We start from the raw sequence: 23,302 nt of genomic DNA, 5'->3' as shown, positions 1-23,302 counted from the left end.
GCATAGCTATCCCCACTGGGGGTGGGGTGGGGTTTGCTTTCTCACATTCCCTCTCTCGCATGCCCTCTGGTGAGTGTGTGTGCACTATAGCAAATTTTAAAAAGTAAAAACAACAATAACAACAATAAACAGTTTGGGGAAAATGTATATGGAAAAAATTTCATGACAAGGAAGGGGCAAAAAAAAGAAATATGAAGCAGTCACTATCATAAGAAAAAATATCAAGCTAGAAACCCCTAAAATGAAAATCATATACTATATTACATGGAAAACTGAATTTGAGGCCGGTAGGTGGCATGGTGGTTAAGGCTGCTAGACTATCACATGGCTGACCATGGTTAGAGTCCTGGACCTGGCAGTTTGCCTTCTCACTTTCCTTCTCTCTCTGTCTCTTTCTGGTCAACTTAATAAATAAATAAGTAATAAATAAACAAACAAAATTAATTACAATGAATTAAAAAAAAAAACTCAATTTTTATAGAGGCTGTAGATACTTTTCAGTTTAAGACCTGGATAAAATTCCATGTAAAACTTAATGGGATATTCTTTTAAATTTGACTAAAATCATTCCAAATCTGGTTAACTCAGTTATTTTGCTTTAAAGATTATGTCTTAAGAAAACAATACGAATTAGGAGCCAAAAAGTTATACTACGATGTTTATTATTTGTGATGGTGCAAAATACTGGGGAAAATCCTAAATGATGGATGACGATGGTTAAATGATTATGGCCTATCTACATAATGAAAGCAAGATACAGAATATAAACTCACACCAACGCAGTCAATACGGTTCCACCTGCTGGGCACACGCACACACAATATATGTCCAGTTATCTGAACTTTAACATTTCCCTGTTGCTTTAATAATCTCCATTACTTCCTATATAAGGCTTAGGTACATTTGGTCTTTCTTCTTTATTCATGACAGTGTGTGTACACTTGTATGAGAGAGAGGAAGGGAGGGAGAGAGAGGGGGAGGGAGAACACCCTCAGTGGGGTTTGGTCATGTCCTAGTCCTTTCTCCAATATTCCGTCCTGTCGGATCTTGGGCATGTCTGGCATGTTTCAGTCTGACTGGACCAGGGACCTCAACCACAGTCACCACATGCGACCTGGACTCTCTTGAGCAGAGAAATACCACTGCACCACGGAGCCAGACTTAGTGTAGTGTCTTTAAGGGTCCTTTTCCGTGTGTCAATATAATGCTCATCTTATTTTAGATCTTTAAAGTCTGCTTTAAGAATGGATGAATAGATAGATGGATAAATGGGTAGCAAAGTGCCTAACTGGTTAAATATCTGAACACACACACACACACATGCATGAACTTCCATAGCCATTGTGTTAAGAAGAAAATAAATATTAATTCATTCCTTCACTCCTATATGCGAGATGAGGTTAATGTATAAGAGGTGCTCTGTACAGCAATGAATAAACAAAGTTTTAAATTTCATAGAGCTTAGTGTCTGTGGTAGAAGACAGACAATACAAGGGTTTTATACATGGCATGTTTTGGACTGTGAGAAATGAGAAAGAAAACTAAAAAGCCAGATAAGAGAAGTGATGGAGAGAACATGAGTGTTGTTTGCTATAGTTGGACAAGGGAGACCTCTCAGATATGAGGAGAACATCTGGGAAGACCCAGATGGGGGCCTGTGAATTCTACAAGAAGACTGACCTACACAGAGGGCATGGTAAGTGCAAATGTCCTGCAGAGGACATGGCTTTGGTATTTGAGTAATAGTAAAGAGGCCCTTGGGGCTGGAAAGGACACGCAAGGCAAACAGTGTTTGGGTTGTGAAAATTAATAGGAAGAGTCATTATACACTACATTAATTGCATATGTTTAATTACCCCCCAACACCCTCTTAAATTTTACACTGCATTGCAATTAAAACATTTGGAAAGAAGCTTCAGCATGTTGGAACCAACTGGCTCTTTGAGTTCAAATGCATCTATTTAGGCCAGCAGCTTTATAGCATTTTATGACTACAGACGAAGCACTTAATCCCAAGAGCCAAATTACAGGTCTGAAAAAAATCATGAGTGTGATGGAATGAAGCGTTCCAGTGAAGCTAGAGGGCTTTGAAAATACAATCAAATGTTGGCGACCTAAGCCCTCGGCATCTTCAGTTATTATTCACTGGATTAACAAGCCCTTGGCAGGAGGAAGTGTCCTGTGCCTGGACTGCACTGGTTACTTCTGTAACATACACAAGGGCAGTAGAAGGTGCCTAGTGACCAAGAAGCCATCCTTGGGAAAAGCTCTTTAAACCTCCACTAGGTCGCAGGCTGGGCCTTGGGGGCACCTTCCAAAGGTTCTGGAGTTCAGAGCCTTCACCAGGATTTAAAGCCATGTCTGGGATTGGCCTGCTCTAAGTCTTGATGGGTGAGAACACCACAGCGATTCGGGCCCTTAGAAAAAGCCTAGGAACTCCGCCCCAGGGGTCTGCTTTTGTCCACTGTTCAGCCACTGTACCCTTAACACTGCCACAGCACAGATTATGCATAAGCTGGGAGGAAAGAGAGAAGTCGAGGGGTATTTATTTCCTTTCTTCCCCACCTTTCTGTTTAATTTTTCTCTTCTTTTATTCATCTCTAGTTCCACAGCCCAATGTTAGAGTCAGTTGAGGGGACTCCAGTTAGTGAGAAAAGTTGAGGAAGGGAAAGGGGATTATGATGCTAGGCAGTTTTGGGGAGGTGAGAGGTAGGTATCTCATTTCTTTTTTTAATACCTTTTTTGTTAAACATTTAATAAATGCAACATTTCTTTTTTTTTTTTAAACCCTCCTTTCTCCTTTTAAGATTTTTCTTTTCTTTTTTTTCTTCTTGTTTTTTGTCATAGGGCTTGTGTACTTGCCGAAGTGAGAGACAGTGAGAGAGAAAGTGAGAAATCACCACCTGGGAGGATGGCCACACCACAATCTCGGGATTGTGGGTGCACATGCACACATGCCCCTGGCATGATTCTTAAGCTGCCAGAACTGGGACCCAACCTGTAGTTGGCAACAAGGATATGCAAGTATCTTTCTGACCGAGTGTTTTACTTTCTTTTGGGTAGATATTCAGGAGTGGTATTACTGGGTCACATGGTAGTTGCATCTGCAGGATTTTGAGGAACCTCCATATTGTTTTCCACAGTGGCTGTACTTACTTACATACCCACCAACAATGTAGGAGGATTTCCTTTTCAACACAGAAACATATCTGACACCTACAGGATTGCTAAAGAGATGGCCAAGGGAACAACGGACAGTGCATCTCACAAGCGCTTTCTCAGTACCTGAGGCGAAGAACAGTTCATTTTTACTAGTTTCTTTTTGTTTCTCAACTTCGAAGTTTCTTAACACTCTTCAGCAATTTCTGATGATAAAAACACATTGATGGCAGACAGTGTTGCTGAGTTCTCGAGGTGAAAAATGAGGCGCCACCAAGGGTTCTTGTTCAGCACTGGCTTACAGAACAAACCTTCCAAAAGAAATGTTCGTTCTTAGCTCATGAGTTACAGAAGAAGAGAGGAGGGAAATGAAGGGGAGTTCACTTCACTAAAGGGTGACCACTGTCACAGAAGGCATCTTAGCTCTATCCAAAATACAGGGTAAAAAAGATTCATGTTTTTGGTATTCTAAAAATATTCATTTTCTGAGATTCTAAAAATATTTACCTCACAGTGCGTTTGACACTAATACTTTTATCTAAAAAGATCTCGGGAAAAAAGTATGTGATACGAAACTACTCTGTACATAAGACTGACTTCTAAAGAAATTCTAAGAAAACTTTCATAAATAACCACAGCAGGTCTAGTCATGTCAAAATTAAAATGAGGATAAAACAAAAATCTACAATAGTTTTTCAAAAGAAAGCACGGGCCCCACAGTGCCCAAATTCTCATCACAGGTTTGTTAACTGAGGGACTCAGAAGTTTATCCTTTCAAATATGCATACCAATTTAGTTTATTTGAATTAATTAGTAATATGCTTTATAATAAAAATTTTAGGCCAGCCTGAGCGATGCAATGGTGCATAATGCTGAACCCATATGGGAAGGTCCTAGGTCTGTGTCCTGAGGTCTCCTCCCTGTGCACGCCAAGTACACATGAGTGTTGTGATCTTGGCTGGCTGAGAAGGAGGATGTGAAGACTCTCTTGGGGTTCATTCTCTCTCTCTCTAAGAATAAATAAATAAACTTAAAAATAAAAAACATAGGGCTAGCCAGTGGTATGGAAGCTAAGACACTGGATCCCACATGGCCAGCTTCTTTGCAATGGGAGTCCCAAGCCCGGTGGCTTGACGATCGTGCCTGGCATGTGTGCGTTCGTGCCCAACATCCCAGGAGAGCGGACGAGAGAAAACTGTAAGTAAGATGAGACCGGATGACCATCCCCCATGGAGATAATTTCTTATTTTCTCTCTCTCTGTCTCTCTCTCTGGCAAGTACATATGCTCAATCGCAAAAACAAGCAAACTAAAAAAAGGAAAGAAAAATCTTGAACTAGTTAGAAAAGACAGCTGCAAGTGTTGCAAAACAGAGATGATGTCCACATTCTCAGTTGAGAACAAATGCCAACCTGTTCACGTAACTTTGAACACAAGCCCATAACTGGCTTGTAAGAAAATTTCTGCAGGATAGAGGAATTTCACTCCAGTTTGAAGACTAAGAGTTCATCTAGTCCAGGAACTCACTGGATGTTGATGTTCTAAATTACCTCCGTAAATCCCCGCACCTAGTGGTATCCTATTTAAAGACCCCACATTCTAGTACAGGAACTCCCTTTTTCCTGGGGCTGGGCAGTAATTTAGTGAGCACTCCTTGTTCAGTCAGATTTTTAATGTCAAGCCTTAACCTGTCCTCCTCCCTACAATTTCCAGGCATTGGGCTTATGCCCAGTACATTGAAGATGAGCCAGACTGAGCTTCCACAGAGAGCAGCCATCCTCAAATATTTGAGGGCAGCTGAGATGGTCCCACCTCTCTTTGCCCACCCCACTACCTTACCTCAAAACTGATCTTCCTTGGGTCCATCAACCACTCATAACAGGACACGTTTGGTTCTTTCTCTACTTGACCCAGTCTCCATTATCAGTCTAACTGTAGAATATGGAGTGCTAATCTAAGTGCTATTTTCCATAAACAGTTGGAGCATAATTCTAATTGTGCATCTTTCTTTCTCCCCTGCCTTCCATCCATTCATCTCCCTTTCTTTCTTTTATTCTTTCTTTCTTATTTGCCAGGGTGTGTGTGGACTCACCAAAGACAGACAGAGAGACAAGAGGGAGGAGGAAAGGAAAACATACCGTAATGGGGCTCGGTCATGCTGCAAGCCCTTCTCTTCCATTTCTCCACCGTGTTGGGATTTGGGGGCACGTGAGAAAATATGACTGGTGTGTGTTTTCAAACCATGTAGTCAGCCACATGGGATGTGGTTAGATCAACCACCAGGCCCATGTATACTTTAGTTTCTGTTGTGGGAAATCGCATTACCTAGTTTGGGAAGCAAATCTCATTTGTAATGAAAGGTAATAAAAGACCCTATGGTGTTAGTATAGTTTTTAAGCTCCTTGGAGCTATTTTGGTTTTCATGATTTTTCAAGATCTTTGAGGATTCTGATTCGATCAATAACCAGGATGTGAAATTTCCCCATACACAACTTTGATGATAATTGTACTCCACAACTTCATCTTGGAAAGAAACAGAGCGAACTGTTAAGTAAAACGGCTGGAGGCCAAGCCCAGCAGCATGTTTTGAGAAACAGCTCCCTTGGCTCATGCCAACTTACACCTTATCATTCTTCAAATGACTCATCTCCTAACGGCTATCTAACATACTCATGCTTCTCTCTGAAAACAGAGTTGCTTACTAAATGTTTTGCTAAAGGTCCAACATATCATATTTACTGCATTTTCCTAACCAGTCACTCTAATCATATTGTCAAAGAATGAATCAGCCTGGTCTAGCATGATGTTCTTGGTGAAGGCAGGGGGTTCCAGTGATAACAGCTTCATCTTGTGATAGGACAAAATATTTAACAATAGAAATATCATTTTCTCTAGAATCGACTGGAAACCCACCACTTGCAATGTTCAGAATTCATTTTCTTCTCCCGTATGAAACAGAATGACATCACCATCTCAAGCTCCCAGGACCTCATCTACTTTTTTATGATAGATCAAGAGTCTGCTGTCAGTTTATAGTTAGATTTAAAAGAGATCTCTGTCCTCTGGAATCAAAGACTCCTGTCTGCTTGAGAGATACTGCCACTTAATAGGCCTCTGACCCTTAAGCCAATCCACAATAACAATCCCAGTTCAGTCGGGCAGGGGCTCATCGTCATTTCCCACTGTTCCTCATTCTGTTTAGGAAGCCTTTGAGGACAAGCACCATGGGAGTCACTGCTATACTCTTGGTTCCTTGTTCCAAATGAATCTGGAATGAGCAAATGTGTGTTCACGTGGACAAACATAAAGGACAAGAGCACGCTGGGAAGCAAGCTGTTTGCCTTCAGTGTCACTGGCCAGCTCGAAACCTAGTCCCACAGGACCTGCCTCCCTTTTCCAGGATCCCACAGCATTCCCTCTTATGCCACCAGCATGTCTCGGCAACCCAGGGTACTGGATGTAGTCTGTGATAACACCTTCTTCTTGTTTCCAGGTAGATACTTTCTTTCTGTCTTTTGTACACATGATTTACATATCTAGCTTTATCCAAGCATTCCATTGGGACCTATAATTTTCATACCCAGTGCTTTCTTTCTTAGATCCTTTGATTGCTCAGTGGCTTTCTGGAGCGACCCTCAACTCTCTTGCTGTACCTGCTCCAGAGTCTCCAGTTATTAAATCTGGCCCACTGAGGACTGGACAGTGCTCAAGTACTGTGCATAGAGAGCTGAATCCCACACGGCCAACCACTGTTTGAGTCCCAGTCCTGGTGGCTTTAAAAATCAGGCCACGTACATGTGCATGAGTGCTCAAAATCCTGATAGGTTGGAGAAATGGAGGAAAACGGACTGTGGTGTGATCATGTCCCACTGTACCGGCTTCTCTCTCTCTTATTTGCACCCCTCTGGCAATTAAAAAAAGAAAAAAAAACAGACCCACTAGGAAGTTTAGCTTTACACTCTGAGCTGTGCCCCTGGAGCTGTGGACCGACATGCTAGCTATACCCGCCCTGGAGAAGTTTCCCCTTCATCTCTCTACACTTGAAGAGCTACGGCTTAAAACAAAGCTGGTAACAGCAGGGTCAGGGTAGGAATAGGGCCTGAGAGCATGGAGTTCCAATTCCTAAAGTTCTTCTAACCTATAAGCACTGAGACCAGTCACTAATACACAGCCTCTGAAAAAGCAAAAGATAAATACACAGTCCATATGAGTTCATGAATTTTAGCTTGAGTTAAGCTGTTCAGCCATAAGTTGGCATCTGATTTTCACCTGTGTTTTGATAAAGGGGTCTGAAGACTGTGATGAAGAGTTATGTTTACATCTACTGGTTCCAACTTGCATTAAATGTATGGGGAAAAGAGCAAAACAAAGGTAGCTTGGAGGGAAACAGAAAGGAAGCTAGGGACTGTCTTTGTTGGAGGAGGGTATGAAGTGCTAATCTAAGTGCTAAGGGTCTCTAAAGGCCACACTTGAATATTATGTACCAAGCTGTCATTTAAAGGGGAGTGATTTGGTATAAGAAAACTGGTCAGCACTAATTCAGTCACTCACAAGTTTAGTGGCCTTGAAAATGTTTCAAAGCCTTTCTAGATCTCATCATACTTGCTTAGATCTTTGTTTGTTTGTTTCTGTTTTGTTTTTCTGCCACAGGACTTGTGCACTTGCCAGAGAAAGAGAGAGAGACAGACAGAGATAAAGAGAGAGGGAGAGTGAGAAATCACAGTCCCAGGGGGTTGGCTATGCTGTAATTTTTTTCTCCTCCATTCCCTTCTAAGGATTTTGGGCACGAATGCACATGCACCCGGCATGGTTTTTAAGCTACTGGGTCTAGTGGTCAGCCATGTGGGGGTCCAGGGCTGTAACCACCATACCACCTGCTGGTCCTTGGTTAGGTGATTGTTAAGATTCTTCACTCAGGGGACCAGCAGAAGGCATAATGCTTATGTTGTTGAAATTCGACCTAGTTGACTATGGTTCAAGTCCTGGCCCCAGCAGCTTAAAAACTCATGTCAGGTACATGTGTATGTGTGCCCAAAATTCAGAGAGGTGAGTGAAGGAAAACGGACTGTGGTGTGGCCATCCCCCTGTCCCAGTCCTGGTGGCTTTAAAAATCAGGCCACGTACATGTGCATGAGTGCTCAAAATCCTGATAGGTTGGAGAAATGGAGGAAAACGGACTGTGGTGTGATCATGTCCCACTGTACCGGCTTCTCTCTCTCTTATTTGCACCCCTCTGGCAATTAAAAAAAGAAAAAAAAACAGACCCACTAGGAAGTTTAGCTTTACACTCTGAGCTGTGCCCCTGGAGCTGTGGACCGACATGCTAGCTATACCCGCCCTGGAGAAGTTTCCCCTTCATCTCTCTACACTTGAAGAGCTACGGCTTAAAACAAAGCTGGTAACAGCAGGGTCAGGGTAGGAATAGGGCCTGAGAGCATGGAGTTCCAATTCCTAAAGTTCTTCTAACCTATAAGCACTGAGACCAGTCACTAATACACAGCCTCTGAAAAAGCAAAAGATAAATACACAGTCCATATGAGTTCATGAATTTTAGCTTGAGTTAAGCTGTTCAGCCATAAGTTGGCATCTGATTTTCACCTGTGTTTTGATAAAGGGGTCTGAAGACTGTGATGAAGAGTTATGTTTACATCTACTGGTTCCAACTTGCATTAAATGTATGGGGAAAAGAGCAAAACAAAGGTAGCTTGGAGGGAAACAGAAAGGAAGCTAGGGACTGTCTTTGTTGGAGGAGGGTATGAAGTGCTAATCTAAGTGCTAAGGGTCTCTAAAGGCCACACTTGAATATTATGTACCAAGCTGTCATTTAAAGGGGAGTGATTTGGTATAAGAAAACTGGTCAGCACTAATTCAGTCACTCACAAGTTTAGTGGCCTTGAAAATGTTTCAAAGCCTTTCTAGATCTCATCATACTTGCTTAGATCTTTGTTTGTTTGTTTCTGTTTTGTTTTTCTGCCACAGGACTTGTGCACTTGCCAGAGAAAGAGAGAGAGACAGACAGAGATAAAGAGAGAGGGAGAGTGAGAAATCACAGTCCCAGGGGGTTGGCTATGCTGTAATTTTTTTCTCCTCCATTCCCTTCTAAGGATTTTGGGCACGAATGCACATGCACCCGGCATGGTTTTTAAGCTACTGGGTCTAGTGGTCAGCCATGTGGGGGTCCAGGGCTGTAACCACCATACCACCTGCTGGTCCTTGGTTAGGTGATTGTTAAGATTCTTCACTCAGGGGACCAGCAGAAGGCATAATGCTTATGTTGTTGAAATTCGACCTAGTTGACTATGGTTCAAGTCCTGGCCCCAGCAGCTTAAAAACTCATGTCAGGTACATGTGTATGTGTGCCCAAAATTCAGAGAGGTGAGTGAAGGAAAACGGACTGTGGTGTGGCCATCCCCCTGGGAGATGATCTCTCACTTTCTGTCTCTCTGGTGAATGCATGTGCCCTATAGCAAAAATCTCTCTTTCAAAAAAAGATTCTTCAATCAGAAGGGACCAGTGCAGCAACATTCTGCAAGGGACATGCAGCAGCTGTTATCCAGGGATTATGTGCATTTCTACCAGCAAATCATGAACTATATTTTGATCCATCAGAATCACCAGTCAAAAATAATCCTTGGCTAATCTATCGGCCTATTTAATTTGACCAAGTCCATCTGACCTGAGGCTTCAAACACTCAGTCTTTGCATCTGTCCAATACAGCCTTGCCTCATTCTGGGGGAAAAGTGGCCACGGTGGGTGTATGCAGGAATTTACAGAGTGATGCCTGTGTTCCCACAGATGGCAGGGCCATCAGGTTGCCGCACAGTGACCCTGCCTGGGGAGAACAGGCAGGGCTCAGACGAGGAGACGTGGTGCCAAAGGGAGGCAGAATGGGGGGCACTTGGAACAGGGAGGAGAAAACAACTGAGATGGCAAAGCCTATACAAAGCAGCTTAAAGCCTGCCATAATTAAGGAATTACCACCCGGCCCAGCAATTCTACTCCTAGGAATATACCCAAAGAGTTGAAAACAGGTGTTCAAAGAAAAATTTGTACACAGATGTTCATAACAACAAAATAAATAAGAGGTGGAAACAACACAAATGGCTTTCAATGAACGTCTGGGTAGACAAAATGTAGGCTAGCCCAACACTGGAGTTATCTGGCCACAGGAAGGGACCAAGCACAGCACGAACGAATCTTCACAACATCACGCTAAGAGAAAACAGGCAGATGCAAAAGGCCACATAAAATCATGTGATTCATGAGGTACCCGGAACAGACAAATCCGTACACACACAAAGCAGATCCACTGTTCTGTCGGGGCTAGGAGAAAAGGAATGGGAGGTGACTGCTTAATGGGTACAGAGTTTCCTTGTGGGTGATCAAAGCGGCCCGGGCTAGAGAGCAGTAACGCTTGCTGAACACTGCAGCGGTGCTAATGTCTCTGAATCCTACACATTAAAATGGCCACGACGGTGACCTCTGTGCTACGCGTATTTTACCACAATGGTTTTCCTTCAGCTTGGTGAATAAACTGGCCAGGCCTGACTGGGGCCATCCTTTTCTCCTCCCTCCCTCCCTCCCTTCCCCCCCCCAGCAAGGTCCACACCGCTCACTCCTGAGCAGACGGGATAAACCTAATGAGGCCAAGTGTCAGCGCAATATAAATTACGGCAAGGGGAAAAAAAGAAACAACTTGATGCATGGCTGAGGATCTAAAAGAGGAATGTCCAGCATTGTTTGCGATTATGGATCACATCACAATCTAATAGCAATTTTTATTTAATCAATAATTTCCATGCTGAACAGACAGTCCTGTTACAGAGAATCGACAAGCAGGTACTGATAGCGACAAGCCTCGTTATTAATCTTTCCTCGGCCGGCTTATCAGCCAAACTACTGTAGAAGGCACCACCGAGATGGATTTTAGAAGCCACCGCCCCCACCCCTGGGTTTCCTTTTCCCACTCCTATAACACTTCATGCAAGGTAGACTGGATGTTTATTTGAGCAACCAGGGGCTTGAGTGGCATAAAAAGGCAGTTCGCATTAAGCAATTTCACAAATCGGTAGGACCTAGACCACTGCTCTGGGTTAGCCATTACAGGCTAATAAATCATACTTTCTCTTTGAGTTGTCAATCGCCAAAAAGCTTCGTACAAGCGCTGGCATCTGTAATTCTGTAAAGGCTTTTCATCTTGAAATAAGATGCTCTAGACTGATAACAAGAATAATCCCCTCTTGATCAAGAAAAAAAAATCTGCATTTTACCAATTAAAGTCGCTGCCAGAAGCCAAATGGCTCAGCACTGAGACTCCAGTGAAGTTTATCTCTGTGGAACACAAGGAGGAGCACAGGCAGGGCCGGGCTGCATTTGCAGCTTGACTACTTTATCTTGCGGTAGGAAACCGCCCCAGAAGGAGGTGAAGTGTGAGGACCTGTGCCACCTCCAGGAAAAGCCACCAGAAGACCGGCTCTTAGTAAGTCAGGCTTGCCTGCCTGTCCTACTGGGCTCCTTGGGGACTATCACGTGCATGTCCCATCACACGCACCCGTGAAACACCACATCCTGGAAGGCCAGTGGAGGGAGCAGAAAGGTAAGGCCGGGCCGGCTCTTTTCAGGAGATGGCCTATCCAAAGCAATCTCCTCTGACTCTCACAGATGACAGCTGGAGCAGTTTTGTTTCCCTGATTAGAAAGATTTTTCTGAACTTAATGTATTCATAACTACAAAAGAAGGCACAACAGCAATCAAAGCAATGAAAAAAGAAAATTAACAGTAAGCACAATAAAAACATGACCAACTGGCCCTGGACACTCGACTAGCAATGGAGAAGGTATCTTCCCTAAATTACCAGAGATGGTCATTCTATTTTAAAGAGAGACAACTGGATGTCAGGATCATTTAATAAAGAGCCTCTAGGCAACACTTTTTCATAGAGATGGAGATTCTAGGGACAAACCACCTCCCCTAAGCCCACAACCTACAAAACTTGTCATGCTTTCTTGTCAGAAGGCATGTGTACTAGCCAGTGAGAGACAGACATGGTGGGGTGTAGGGGAGAGAGCATTCCTCACTGGGGTGTGTCACATCACGATCCCTTCTCCCCTATCTCTCTACCTTGCTGGAATATGGGGAACACATGTGCATGTGCTTAGAGTGTTTTTCAAGTTCTTGGGGATGAGATTTGAACCATAGTGGCCAACGTGGGATCTGGCTTCCTTAAACACAAGGCTATAGGGCCAGCCCTTCCAGGAAACTTTGGACTTTTCCAAATATCATCTTCAATATCCACATAAAACAGCTCCCCACTATACTCCCAAGCTTTTACAAGTAATTTAAAACAATTTCCACTATAGAGTCTTACTTTTAGCCTTGCCCCACCCCACCCATCTTCTTCAATATATTATATTTACAACTTTTGAGGCTATGCAAAGCTTACCCCTGATTTCTCGAAAGCTCTCGTGGGCTCAAGTCATTCCTCTCATCAAAGGCGTTCAATTTTAAAGGCCAGATGGTGGCACGGCAGTCAGATATGAGGTCCTGTAAGGCCGTCCACATGGGAAGGCTCCCGGTTCAGAACTGGAGAACGCCCTGAGGACTTGGGGGAATTATCTGCCCATCAGGGCTGGCGGAAATCTGAAGGGGAGATTGTGGCATCAAGGTCCTACACCTCTCTCTCCCTCTCTCTCCCTCTTCTTCTGTCTCACTCATAGAAGAGATAAAGAAGTAAACTTTAAAGCAAATAAACAAAAAAAGACCCAAACAAAAAAAAAAGACTCAATTTTCGGGGGACCAGCAGTTAGCATAATGGTTATGTCGAGGGACTCCCATGCAGTCAACCACAGTTCACGTCCCAGACCTGGTGCCTTAAAACTCAGGCCAGGCGCATGTGGGTGCGTGCCCGAGATCCCAAGAGGAGAATGGAGGAGAAGGGATTGCGGCATGGCCATCCCCCATGCGGGGTGAGATTTCTCGCTTTCTGTCTCTCTGTCTCTGTATTTTTGGTGAGCGCATGGGAGAGCCACGCGCCCCTAAACAAAACCCCCTCAAAAAAAAAAAAAAAAAAAAAAGACTCAATTCTCCTCACCCCACCTAGAATAGAAGCCAGATTCCTAGTCTAGCAATCACATCTCGCTTGAAATGGACTCTGCTCTTTTTAATCTCACTCCCTAATATCCTTCCAGACACTGTTCTGTTGTAACTGCATTACTTGCTTCAACCAAAAAGCACAAAATAAATCATTTTGTAATTATATTTCGTTTTTTTTTTTTTTTCCCCAAGAGGTTTTTGTGATAGGGCGCAGGTGCTCGCCAGAAAGACAGAGACAGAAAGTGAGAAATCACCTCCCAGGGGAGATGGCCATGACGCAAACCCTTCTCCATTCTCATCTCGGGATCTTGGGCATGCATGCATACGCACCCAGCGTGAGTTTCGGACACCAGGTCCGGGACTTGAACCACAGTCGACTATATGGGAGTCCAACAACATAGCCATTATGCTAACTGCTGGTACCTGTAATTATATTTCTAATTCAAAGAAATAACAAAAAAAAATTCCAGCCTTTTATTACATTAGTCACAATCGTAAGTAAAATTCTCCTGCACCCTTTGACTTCTTCCAGCTGTTGTCTCAACACCTCCCTGCGAGGGTCTTTCCCTGTTTAAATCCATCTGTTTAACTGAGACTATTGAAATCGAATCTCCGTAAAAACCTTCCTTTCATTCTGCCTTCTGCACCTTCAACTTACTTGTTTTCCTCATCCTCTGCATGTACTTCCAAGAGCTTGCTCTGGCATTCTCCTTACTCAAAGGGATAGATATAAAAGATGTGTGTGTGAGCTTTCTTTCCTCCCGAGGCCTAGATCTCAACTCCATGGGTCTGGCATGGTTGAGGCTTTTTTTCCTTGTAGACCATTAGTTCCCAACTGTCCCAGCAGCAAGGACTGGCCTCATGGAAGACAATCCCCTCGCACATAGAAGACACTATGCCTGCAATTTGCAAATTGGTCACCAGGTGGAGATAATGTACCATAGCAGAAAGTCAACAGCCTCATAGGTTGAGACTGCACAAACAAATCAAAGGCATAGATATCCCTTCATTATTTTCTTAACAATTCTTCTTAATCTTTCCATTCTTAAATCAATTGAGTTTATTAGTATAAGTACTCATGGATTCTATTCTTCCATTCTATTCTTTATGCTTGAATCATGTTTTCAAGTTTATAAAGCATTTCCACTATGTGATCTCCATTCATCCTTACAAATAAACAACAAAAAAACCCTTAAAAACCTCGTAAGAAAAGTAGAATGGATATTACCTCCACTCTACAGGTGAAAGACTGTCACTGAGGCTCTAGGGTGAGTTACACAAAGTCAGAAACAGCAGTGGGCAAATACAGGGATAAAGACCAGTCGCCAACACACTGCCCATGCTCTCTCTGTAGCCCACTCACGATGAATGTTGGTGTCACCGGTACCTGGTGGGGCGGGGTGCAGTTGGAGTGACTGAAGTTTAAAGTCTTAACCTATAAACATAGTCTTCTGAGAATAGGCCACCTACATCTTTCTTTTCTTGCAAACAGTAATTGTTCCAGGGAAAAAAAAGGTTATCCACTGCAGTATTTGGCTAAATCCCAGAAAAGCCTAAATGTCCCTGAATCTTCAAAAAATTCTTGCATTAGAAAATTGCTTTCTGTTTCTGGACCTCTGTTTTATGTCAAAGTAGGAGCCTAATCTTCAACACTACTTGCTATGATCTCAGAATTGACTTCCACACAGTAGCGGTAGAGCGTCTTCACTGAGAAAGGGGCGTGGCTGTCTGCGGCCTTGCGGGAAGTCCTGAGTGCCTAACCTTAGCAAATGTAGTTTTAAATTATGCTTCAGTGATTTACACACACACACACACACACACACACACACACACATACACACATCTCATAGACAGATATCTAAATCAGCAGAGACTTTATAATAAGATCATCTTTCTTTTTCCCCTGATCTTTTTTTTTTTTTTTTTTTGGGGGGGGGGCTTGCTATAGGGCGCAGACAGAGAGACAGAAAGCGAGAAATCCATAGGGTGGATGGCCATGCCACAATCCCTTCTCCTCCATTCTCCTCTTGGGATCCTGGGCACGCACGCACATGCGCCCGGCGTGAGTTTTAAGCCATTGGGTCCGGGACTTGAACCGCGGTCGACTACATGGGAGTCCAGCAACATAGCCATTATACCAATTCCTGGTACCTTCACCTGATCATTCTTAAGTACATTTAAGCAGGAGAAAATTTTTCTTTATAATAACAAATATATTTTTCATTTCTGTTGGCATTCTCCCCCCATAATTAAAGAAAGCAGACAGAACAAAGATTGTTACCCCCTGGGGGGGGACAATGTTTGGTGACATGATTGGTTGTCCTGGTGTGGGGAGGGTGCTACCAGCAGTCAGTGGTGAGTGGAGGCCAAGGATGCCGCTACAAATGGGGCAGCCCCCACCAGAGAAGGATGTACCCGCCTTGTGCTGGGGCTGAGAAATTCTGGGTAGGGTAAGCACTGAGGGGAAGTTCTTAAAGGACGTCAAGGCGCCAGTTCTGAATCTCAACACGGTGTGTGCCGAGAGCAAGGTGGGACCCGGGACCTCTCTAGTTCCCTCTCAGGACATCGTGAACTGGGGCTGATTCAACCCCTTTATGCAATTTTTAATTCCACGCTGATGTGCCAACATAAACACCCCCGAAATACCAACCCAGCCATATTTTTATAGGTGACAGGCAGGGAGACAGTAGTCTCTAAATACCTTCACATTTTTCTCTTTTATAAATAGGGGAGTCACTAACAGTTGATTGAGAACAACTGTTTTTACTTTACTCCCCAAAATGTTCATATGAGGTAAATATTATTATTATCCATCTTCCAAAGATGCAGAAACTGAGGATCAGAGGGCTGATGTGACATGTCTGAGGAGGAGAGCAGGCCTTGAACCCTGTTCGGTCAACTTTGAAACTCTCGTCGTACTGCACAGGACACCAAGGGTTAGGGACAAGCATTCACTTGGATCGGTCCTTTTTGCTTACAGTAATAATGAGGACTCACTCGTGTGCTGCATAATTCACTCGGTCCTGACAGTACTTCCCACCTTCTCCAGTCTCCCTCGTGCACTTCTCCCTCAGAACCTCACCCCACACCATTATGGCTTCATTCTGCACTGACTCATGTTCACAGGCATTCATGCCTCCGTATCTCCATTTTCCAACTAGACTGATCAGTCCTTGGGGGCTCAAGCCATGTTTTTCTTTTCTTTTTTTTTTGCCATAGGGTGCATGTGCTCACCAGAGAAAGGGAAAATGAGAAAAGCACCACTGAGGGGGGTGGCCACACCACAATTCCATTCTTCCTTCTCCTCTCAGGATTTTGGGTGTGCATGCACATGTGCCCATGGGATTTTGAAGCCCCTGGGTCTGGGACACAAACCCTGGGCAGACACGTTGGATTCCAGCACCTTAACAATCATGCCAAATCAAGTTTCCTTTCCTTTTTTTTTTTTTTTTTTTTGTAAATGTAAGTTTATTTACAAACATACCTAGTATGCTATTAGTTTAAGAGATTTTTCAGAGATTGCAACTACATTTCTGGAGATGTTCTTCATATGTTTTAAATGGATGAATTAAAACATTCTTATTTTTTAAGCAGTGGGTAACTTACTATTAAGAAAAGTGCACCAAAGCCGAGGCCCCTGGGGCAGGAGGCACCGGCCTGGGCTCCACACGTCTTCCACTGGCGAGTGGCTGGGCGATGGCTGACTGCTGACGTTGCCTGGCACGGCCCCGAGAAACAAGTGGACACATCATGCCAGCACGTCCACTCCGGGCAAGAGCAGCGTATGTAAACGGGACGTGCAGCCCAGTGACCACAATCCCGCCCTTACAAAGTGGGCCCACAACATGCAGGGGTAGTCATCAGCAGAATCCAGGCTCTGACCTGCAATACCATTTAGAAACAACTAAAGCGCTTTCAATAGGAAATCCTCCCCAAAGGGCAGATGGTTACTTGGATAAAGATTAGAGGAAATTATCTCAGGGTGTTTAAGATGAAAACAGAATTCTAAGAAAGGAACTAATTTGTTGCCTCTTTCTACACCAGCCTAGGGGGCAGGCCTAGGAGGAGTCACCCTAACTGTCCACAGTTTTCCCCACTCCTGCCCATCTCTAGCCCTCCCTCCAGGTTGACGGAAAGGGGCATCCAGGCAGCACTGCAGGTGGCTTTCAGCTTGTGAACTGGCACTGGAAAAGAATCCTCTTTGCCATCTCAATCCTCTGGAATACCCAATTCCAGTCTTTTACTTGCTCTGACTGCAACAGAGTTCAAAGATTAGAAATGCGTTGGTCAAATTTCCTTCGTCCAACACACACCTGGGAAGATTGAGTGATCTCTTTCTTGGCTTCAGTCAAGTTTATTTCCCAGTCTAGTAACAATTAATATAAAATACGCCTTAGAGCTAACACACAAGAGCCACAAAAACCAACAGTGCCGCTGCATCTCCTTCCCCCACCAAACGCTGCAAAAAGCAAACACATGAAGCAGCCAGAGACGCCTGACCCGTCTGGACCCTCTGTCTGTTTCTCATTAGGCCCACTGCATGTGATCTCGGCCTGGGCGTTGGGGACAGGGTTTATTTTCACGGCTGTTTCACAGTGTGATAAGTGAGAAAATAACGTTCTATAGGTCAAATGGTTCCAAGGAGGTCATCCCAAAAGTCAGTGCAGAGATGGGGCTGCCACTCAGAATATCGGCCCGGCCTGGGGGGGCTTTGGTGGCCCACACGGCCCCACACACCCTCGCACTCTGCCTCACCACGTGTCTGGATGGGCACAACCTCTGTGTGCAACGGACTCAGCAGCATGAAGACCCTGACCCTTAGGGCAAAATTGTCAACACATGGCTTTGAAGTCTGTAGTCCTTAGTCTATATTTTACATGCCATATTTCCAAATAATTACGGTAACTAAATGAACTAGCAACTCCATGTAGGAGAAAAGAAGATCAAAATCTCCACTCATTCGTTTTTAGGTGTTATGAGCACACAAACTAATGTCTGCCCCCTATCTGAGACCCCTATCACATTTTAAACTCAATTTTCTCCCAGGTAAGGATACACTATGTAACTTTAGCAAAAGAATCAAAATTAGATGGAAAATATTTAAAATGCAAATGTGTGGCCACGGCATGAATATGAAAATAATGTCTTCACATCCCAACTCTTCCTCGCCTTTCTCTGGATACATCAATTCTTCAAATTAGATGTGCTTGCTTCACATCTAAATCTCTATGATAGCAAGAAGAAAGCCCTTCATTTTCACACCGCCAAGGTATAGAATTTGTTTCCAGATGGCAGCAAAGGTGATTATAACTTTATTCTTCTGAGAAAGGAAACTTCAGCATGCTTTCAGAGATCAAAATTGGTAGCGTCTGAAAGCATTTAAAATCCAAGTAGGTGGTTAATTACTTTACAAAAAGGTGAATTTCTGACACCATATTGAAAAGATACAAATGGAAGATTACAGAGACTTAAATGCCACCCAGTCGAAGCTGGGTGTTCATATAAATACATCTCACATTCTCTGCAGTCCCACCCCACGGGAAGAAGACAACACCCCCAGTATCATTTTCAAGGGTTTCTGCATGGTCCATTCTGCTGGGGATCGGGTTGGGGAATAATACAGTGAAAAGATAATTTGACTATCTAAAGACCTTTGAGAAGAATATTGCACGTGATATTTCCTAAGTAGAAACTGAGGGCAAGGAACTGCAGGAATACAGCAGACAGGTGGACACGAGATCGCGACGACACGACACTTCATTCTTTCAGATCTCCGCGGTGATGTTTTCAAACACAACTGGCCACTCTGGCCACTCAGCAGTGGGGTTTTAACACTGAGGTCCACATTCTTTGTATTCATTCCTTTCTCTTTGCAAAGAGCCTCTCAAAACATCAGTGGTACACACATTGTTATTCACGACCAAAGGATGCAGGACTCAAGAACCTAAGACTAACTTGTGCCCCATGCTACGCATCTTTCAGCCTCCTCTACCCTCAAAGAGACAAAGACGAAACTTCTGGGTCAAAATTAAAACAAGAGGGAAGCAGATCTCACCAAGGACTAAAAGCATCTTTCATCCATGGGAAAAACCAGGCTGAGTTGTTTTACACAGTTGCACAGCTACACCAAAACAACATAAACAGAACCCAAACACACTGAGAACGGATACTCTATAACTTTCAGAAACACATTTAAATTTAATACTCACATCTTTTGTAATATAATATACAACCACAACAAAATGAGTGGTTCCTTTAACACTGAAGGGGAACTGTGGACTTTCAGCTTCTTTTGAGACGTTAGAATATGCAACTTTCAGATGTCATGGCAAGGGAAAATACTCGCATCTTGACAAATCAATAATAAATGCAGTCTTAATCAAATGTACTTAAAATTAATTTTTGTATTATCTACCCTTCTTACTCCCTGCTATTCTAACTGACACCGAAAAAAGGGACAAAGTACAAAACCTAGTTTACAAAAATAGACATTTATCTTCTTAGCTTCTGGTCATAGAAGTAAATTTATGACAAATTTAATATTAGCCTGCGAGTAACTCAGCCCAATTATAATTATCTTGCTGGGAAGAGAAATTAATTAAACACCCCAGTGATAAAGACCCCAGCAGCAAAACTCGAACAAACACACAACTGGAGAGGGAGAGGGCCTTGAAAGAAAGAGGAGGAGAAGGGAAAAGCAATATTTAGCCCATCTGTTCAGACAGTAATGGACGCGGTAATCTCTTCAAGAGGACATGGAGTGCATTACACTGGAAATGAGACTACCTGGCGGGCAAAGTCAGCCGAGTTCCGAATTCTCCTCTTCAACTTTGTGATTTGCTAATGTGAAACACATGTCTCCCTTTTGCACCAAGTTCAAATAACTCTGGAATTCCAACCGTGCAGCTCAGCGACTGAACCAGAACAAGGGGAGAACTTGTCAGGATTTAAGAGCTTTCAGCAAAGCCCTTCAATTGCAGCCAGCACCCTATTCCACGGAAGGATATCAATTATAGATAGTGACTTGCTCTAGCAGGCAGTCGGGACTGTCAGACACTAGATAGACAACCATGAAGAATCATGAATCTTTCTATTAACTGTAAGAGGGGAAAAAAGAATGGGTCATGGCTATAAATAAGGCAGAGCATCAGAATGGTTTAACACCTTGCCTCTTGGCTCTATGTAGCATGAAAATTCGACTAATTCACCAAATGTCCTTTTGCCAAGGAGAGTCAGAGGAATGGAAACAGTTAACGCTTTCCCCCTACCCGAAAAAAAAAAAAAGTGCTTTTTGCAACTGGTATTTATTCCATCTGCCACCAAAGTAATTAGGTGGGCTTGCAGTAGGTACTCCTTCAATCGACAAAACAGAGAGCACGTCTTCTACACCAGGCCGCCGCTAATGGTACCAGATACACTCGCGAGGAAGATGTGTGTGTGTCAAGCGATGTGAAAGCAATACGAACGCACAAATTCAGAATTTCAACACTTCTGATGATGAGTAAAAAGGTGGAAAAATAAGCGATATAAACTAGGTTCTTCATTTATGTTGCTGTAAATTATAATTTGTAATGCACCTAATTAAATGTACTTACGCATATAATTTAGCTCATACTAAAATTAATATCATAAAGGTAACACATTGGAGTTGTTCCTAATCCTGACATGAATTTCCTCTAGCTGATTAGGAAGAAAAGAAATTCCACTGGCTGTAGGTGCCTTCAGATTTTTAAGGTAGTTTTGATAGAACAAACGTGATGGACTTTTATTTGGTAGTTTAAGCAGCCTTCCCTTACAGCTACTCAGATCTCTCCACTAGCAAAATAGAAACCTATGGCCACTGAGATCGAATCTAGGTACCTGCCGCCATCCCAGATCTTCAAAGCTTTCACGTTACTTAGGCAGTGAACTTAACTGACAGCAAAATGTAAAGTTCTCTGTTGAAAATGGCGCACTTGGTAATATCCTTGATTTGACTGCCACGTCTTAGATGTAGGCTTTGAGCTAGAGAGATGTACAAAAAAACATTCTAAAAAATGTTACCTAAAACTGAGTCTCTCGTGAGGAGCACCATCCACCCTAAATGTTGAAAGAGCACCTAAGTCGTTCCTCATCTGAGGGCAACTGAACCCACATGACAGCACTCCTTGAAAACTGCAAGGACTTATGCTCCAAGTAGGTGTCATGAGGCAGAGTACTCCCTCTGGAGGGGCAGTGAGCACAGCCAGCATCCTCCTATGATGGCAGCGTTGACGCAGTTGTCTTCATGGATGCTAATCACTCTTAATGACACTAAGGATATTCAGGCAAATGCTACTCTCTGGAAATACTTCTACGTATTAAAGAAAAAATTCCTAACGTTCCCCACAACGTCTTTGTGGTTTCCATTAAAACGGCAACAATAAAAGGCTATTAAGTCAGGCTTGGCTTAAAAAATAACACTTGCATCAAATTAAAAACTCAAATTAAGCTCATGAAAAAAGTCTGGAAATATACCTTAATTAAAAACATTCGACTTGCTAGTGGTTTGCTGTGTTCAGACATCTAGCATTTTTCCTATAACAAGTACAAGCAGACACGACTGAAAAATAAAGGGGGGGGAGGGGATGTCTGCTGATGTTGTGTGAAATCCTCAAAACTTTCTGCAGATGACAGATCTCCAAGCCATGCATGACGTATGTGCACAGAACACTAGAACACAACTGCATGGATTATGTGACACAGGATGGGCCATGCTGCAAGCTCTCGCAGCCTATGAAATACTTGGGATATGAGAAGGACGTTCAGTGTTCAGTCTAAATGGAAGAAAGTTACCGAGGATACGGATCACCAAGAAATACGAAGTGACTATAAAAAGAGAGGATCCCATGAGAGAGAAAGAGAGACGCAATCACAAGAAACACCACTCTGTCACATGGTCCATCGTAGTAAAATATGACATGGCCACACTTAGCAAACTGCCCTGGATGCCTCCGGTACTTGCTTCCGCATAGCTGTGTGAGCCTGTATCTATGGAGCTATTCTTGATTATCTTACTGCTCTTCTACGTCAGTGGCTCGTGGGTGCAGCCAGGGACACTCCACTGGCCTCTGAGAAAGTGCCAAGGACAATGAAGAACCGAGGAAGGAAGAATCAGAAATAAGGGGTGGCAGGGTGGCCGTGCTACACCGCAGCATCTGAAATGACACACAGGAAGGGATCCTGAACTCCACTGGGTCGGAGAAGCTATGGAGAAGCCTCTCAGTGTGACCACACTGCAATTTCAGAAACAGACACCATAAATACACATATCAGTTTTTCCATGAGACTACCAACCACACGAGGGTGGGCCACCAGTCAAAAAACTGTGATTGTGGTTTATTCCACACATCTTCACATTCGGTGCTAATTACTACGCAAAATATTGGAGATTCCTTCCACAGTGAGGGCTTGGGAGAGGACAAAATGAATCCCTCGCCCCTACAATTTTTCTGCTGTTACTGGGTCTTGGAAGAAGAATCAAACTTGGTTATAAGGTTAATAATAATTCATGTCCAGCTTACTATTACTCAATAACCATCAAAGTCGCTAACTCAAAATACTGTTTTCTGGCTTACGGGATCAGAGTCATTACACTCTCTATTGAAGACTTTATTGAATTTTACACTAAGCTTTAGCTGACTGAACAGGTCAAGCACTGTGGCTCTGAGTTCTCTTTATTCTCAGAAAGTCATAAAGCCCTCTCCAGTGTGCAACGCTAAGCTAAGAAACTTGACTCAGCGCGAAGGGCAGAGAGGCCGACCTCGGTGGAGAGGGTCACCGAGTGGAAAGCCCAGCTCCAAGCACCGCTCACTCACATGCACCAGCTGCTCCTGGGTGTCGAACTCCCGCGTGCAGCCTTCCCAGTGGCAGTTGGTCTCATAGATGACTTCAGGCTCCTGTTTGCTTTCATCTTTGTCCCCTTCCTCCTTGACAAGGGTGGTTCCTTCTGGCTGCTCCTAAAAGGTAGGGAGTGGGACAAAGGGAAAGGAGGGAGTGGGGGTAGGGAGCAGAGGCAGAAGGCGGGGCGGGG

General features: G+C 43.6%; 1 protein-coding gene across 2 annotated transcripts in view; it reads right to left on the bottom strand.

Moving 5' to 3' along the window:
* The window catches only part of GLI3 (GLI family zinc finger 3), a 341,317-nt gene that overhangs the window by 51,711 nt on the left and 266,304 nt on the right, over nt 1-23,302 (bottom strand). For both annotated transcript variants that reach the window (XM_006142992.3, XM_006142996.3), the window contains one exon: nt 23,088-23,228. In XM_006142992.3, coding sequence (XP_006143054.1) covers nt 23,088-23,228 — 141 coding nt within the window. The remainder of the gene's footprint in view (nt 1-23,087; nt 23,229-23,302) is intronic.

Source organism: Tupaia chinensis, unplaced genomic scaffold, assembly GCF_000334495.1.
Source record: "Tupaia chinensis unplaced genomic scaffold, TupChi_1.0 Scaffold000088_1, whole genome shotgun sequence".
NCBI lineage: Eukaryota > Metazoa > Chordata > Mammalia > Scandentia > Tupaiidae > Tupaia > Tupaia belangeri.
The sequence above is the reverse complement of the archived record's forward strand: the minus strand, read 5'-3'. Positions and strand labels throughout refer to the sequence as shown.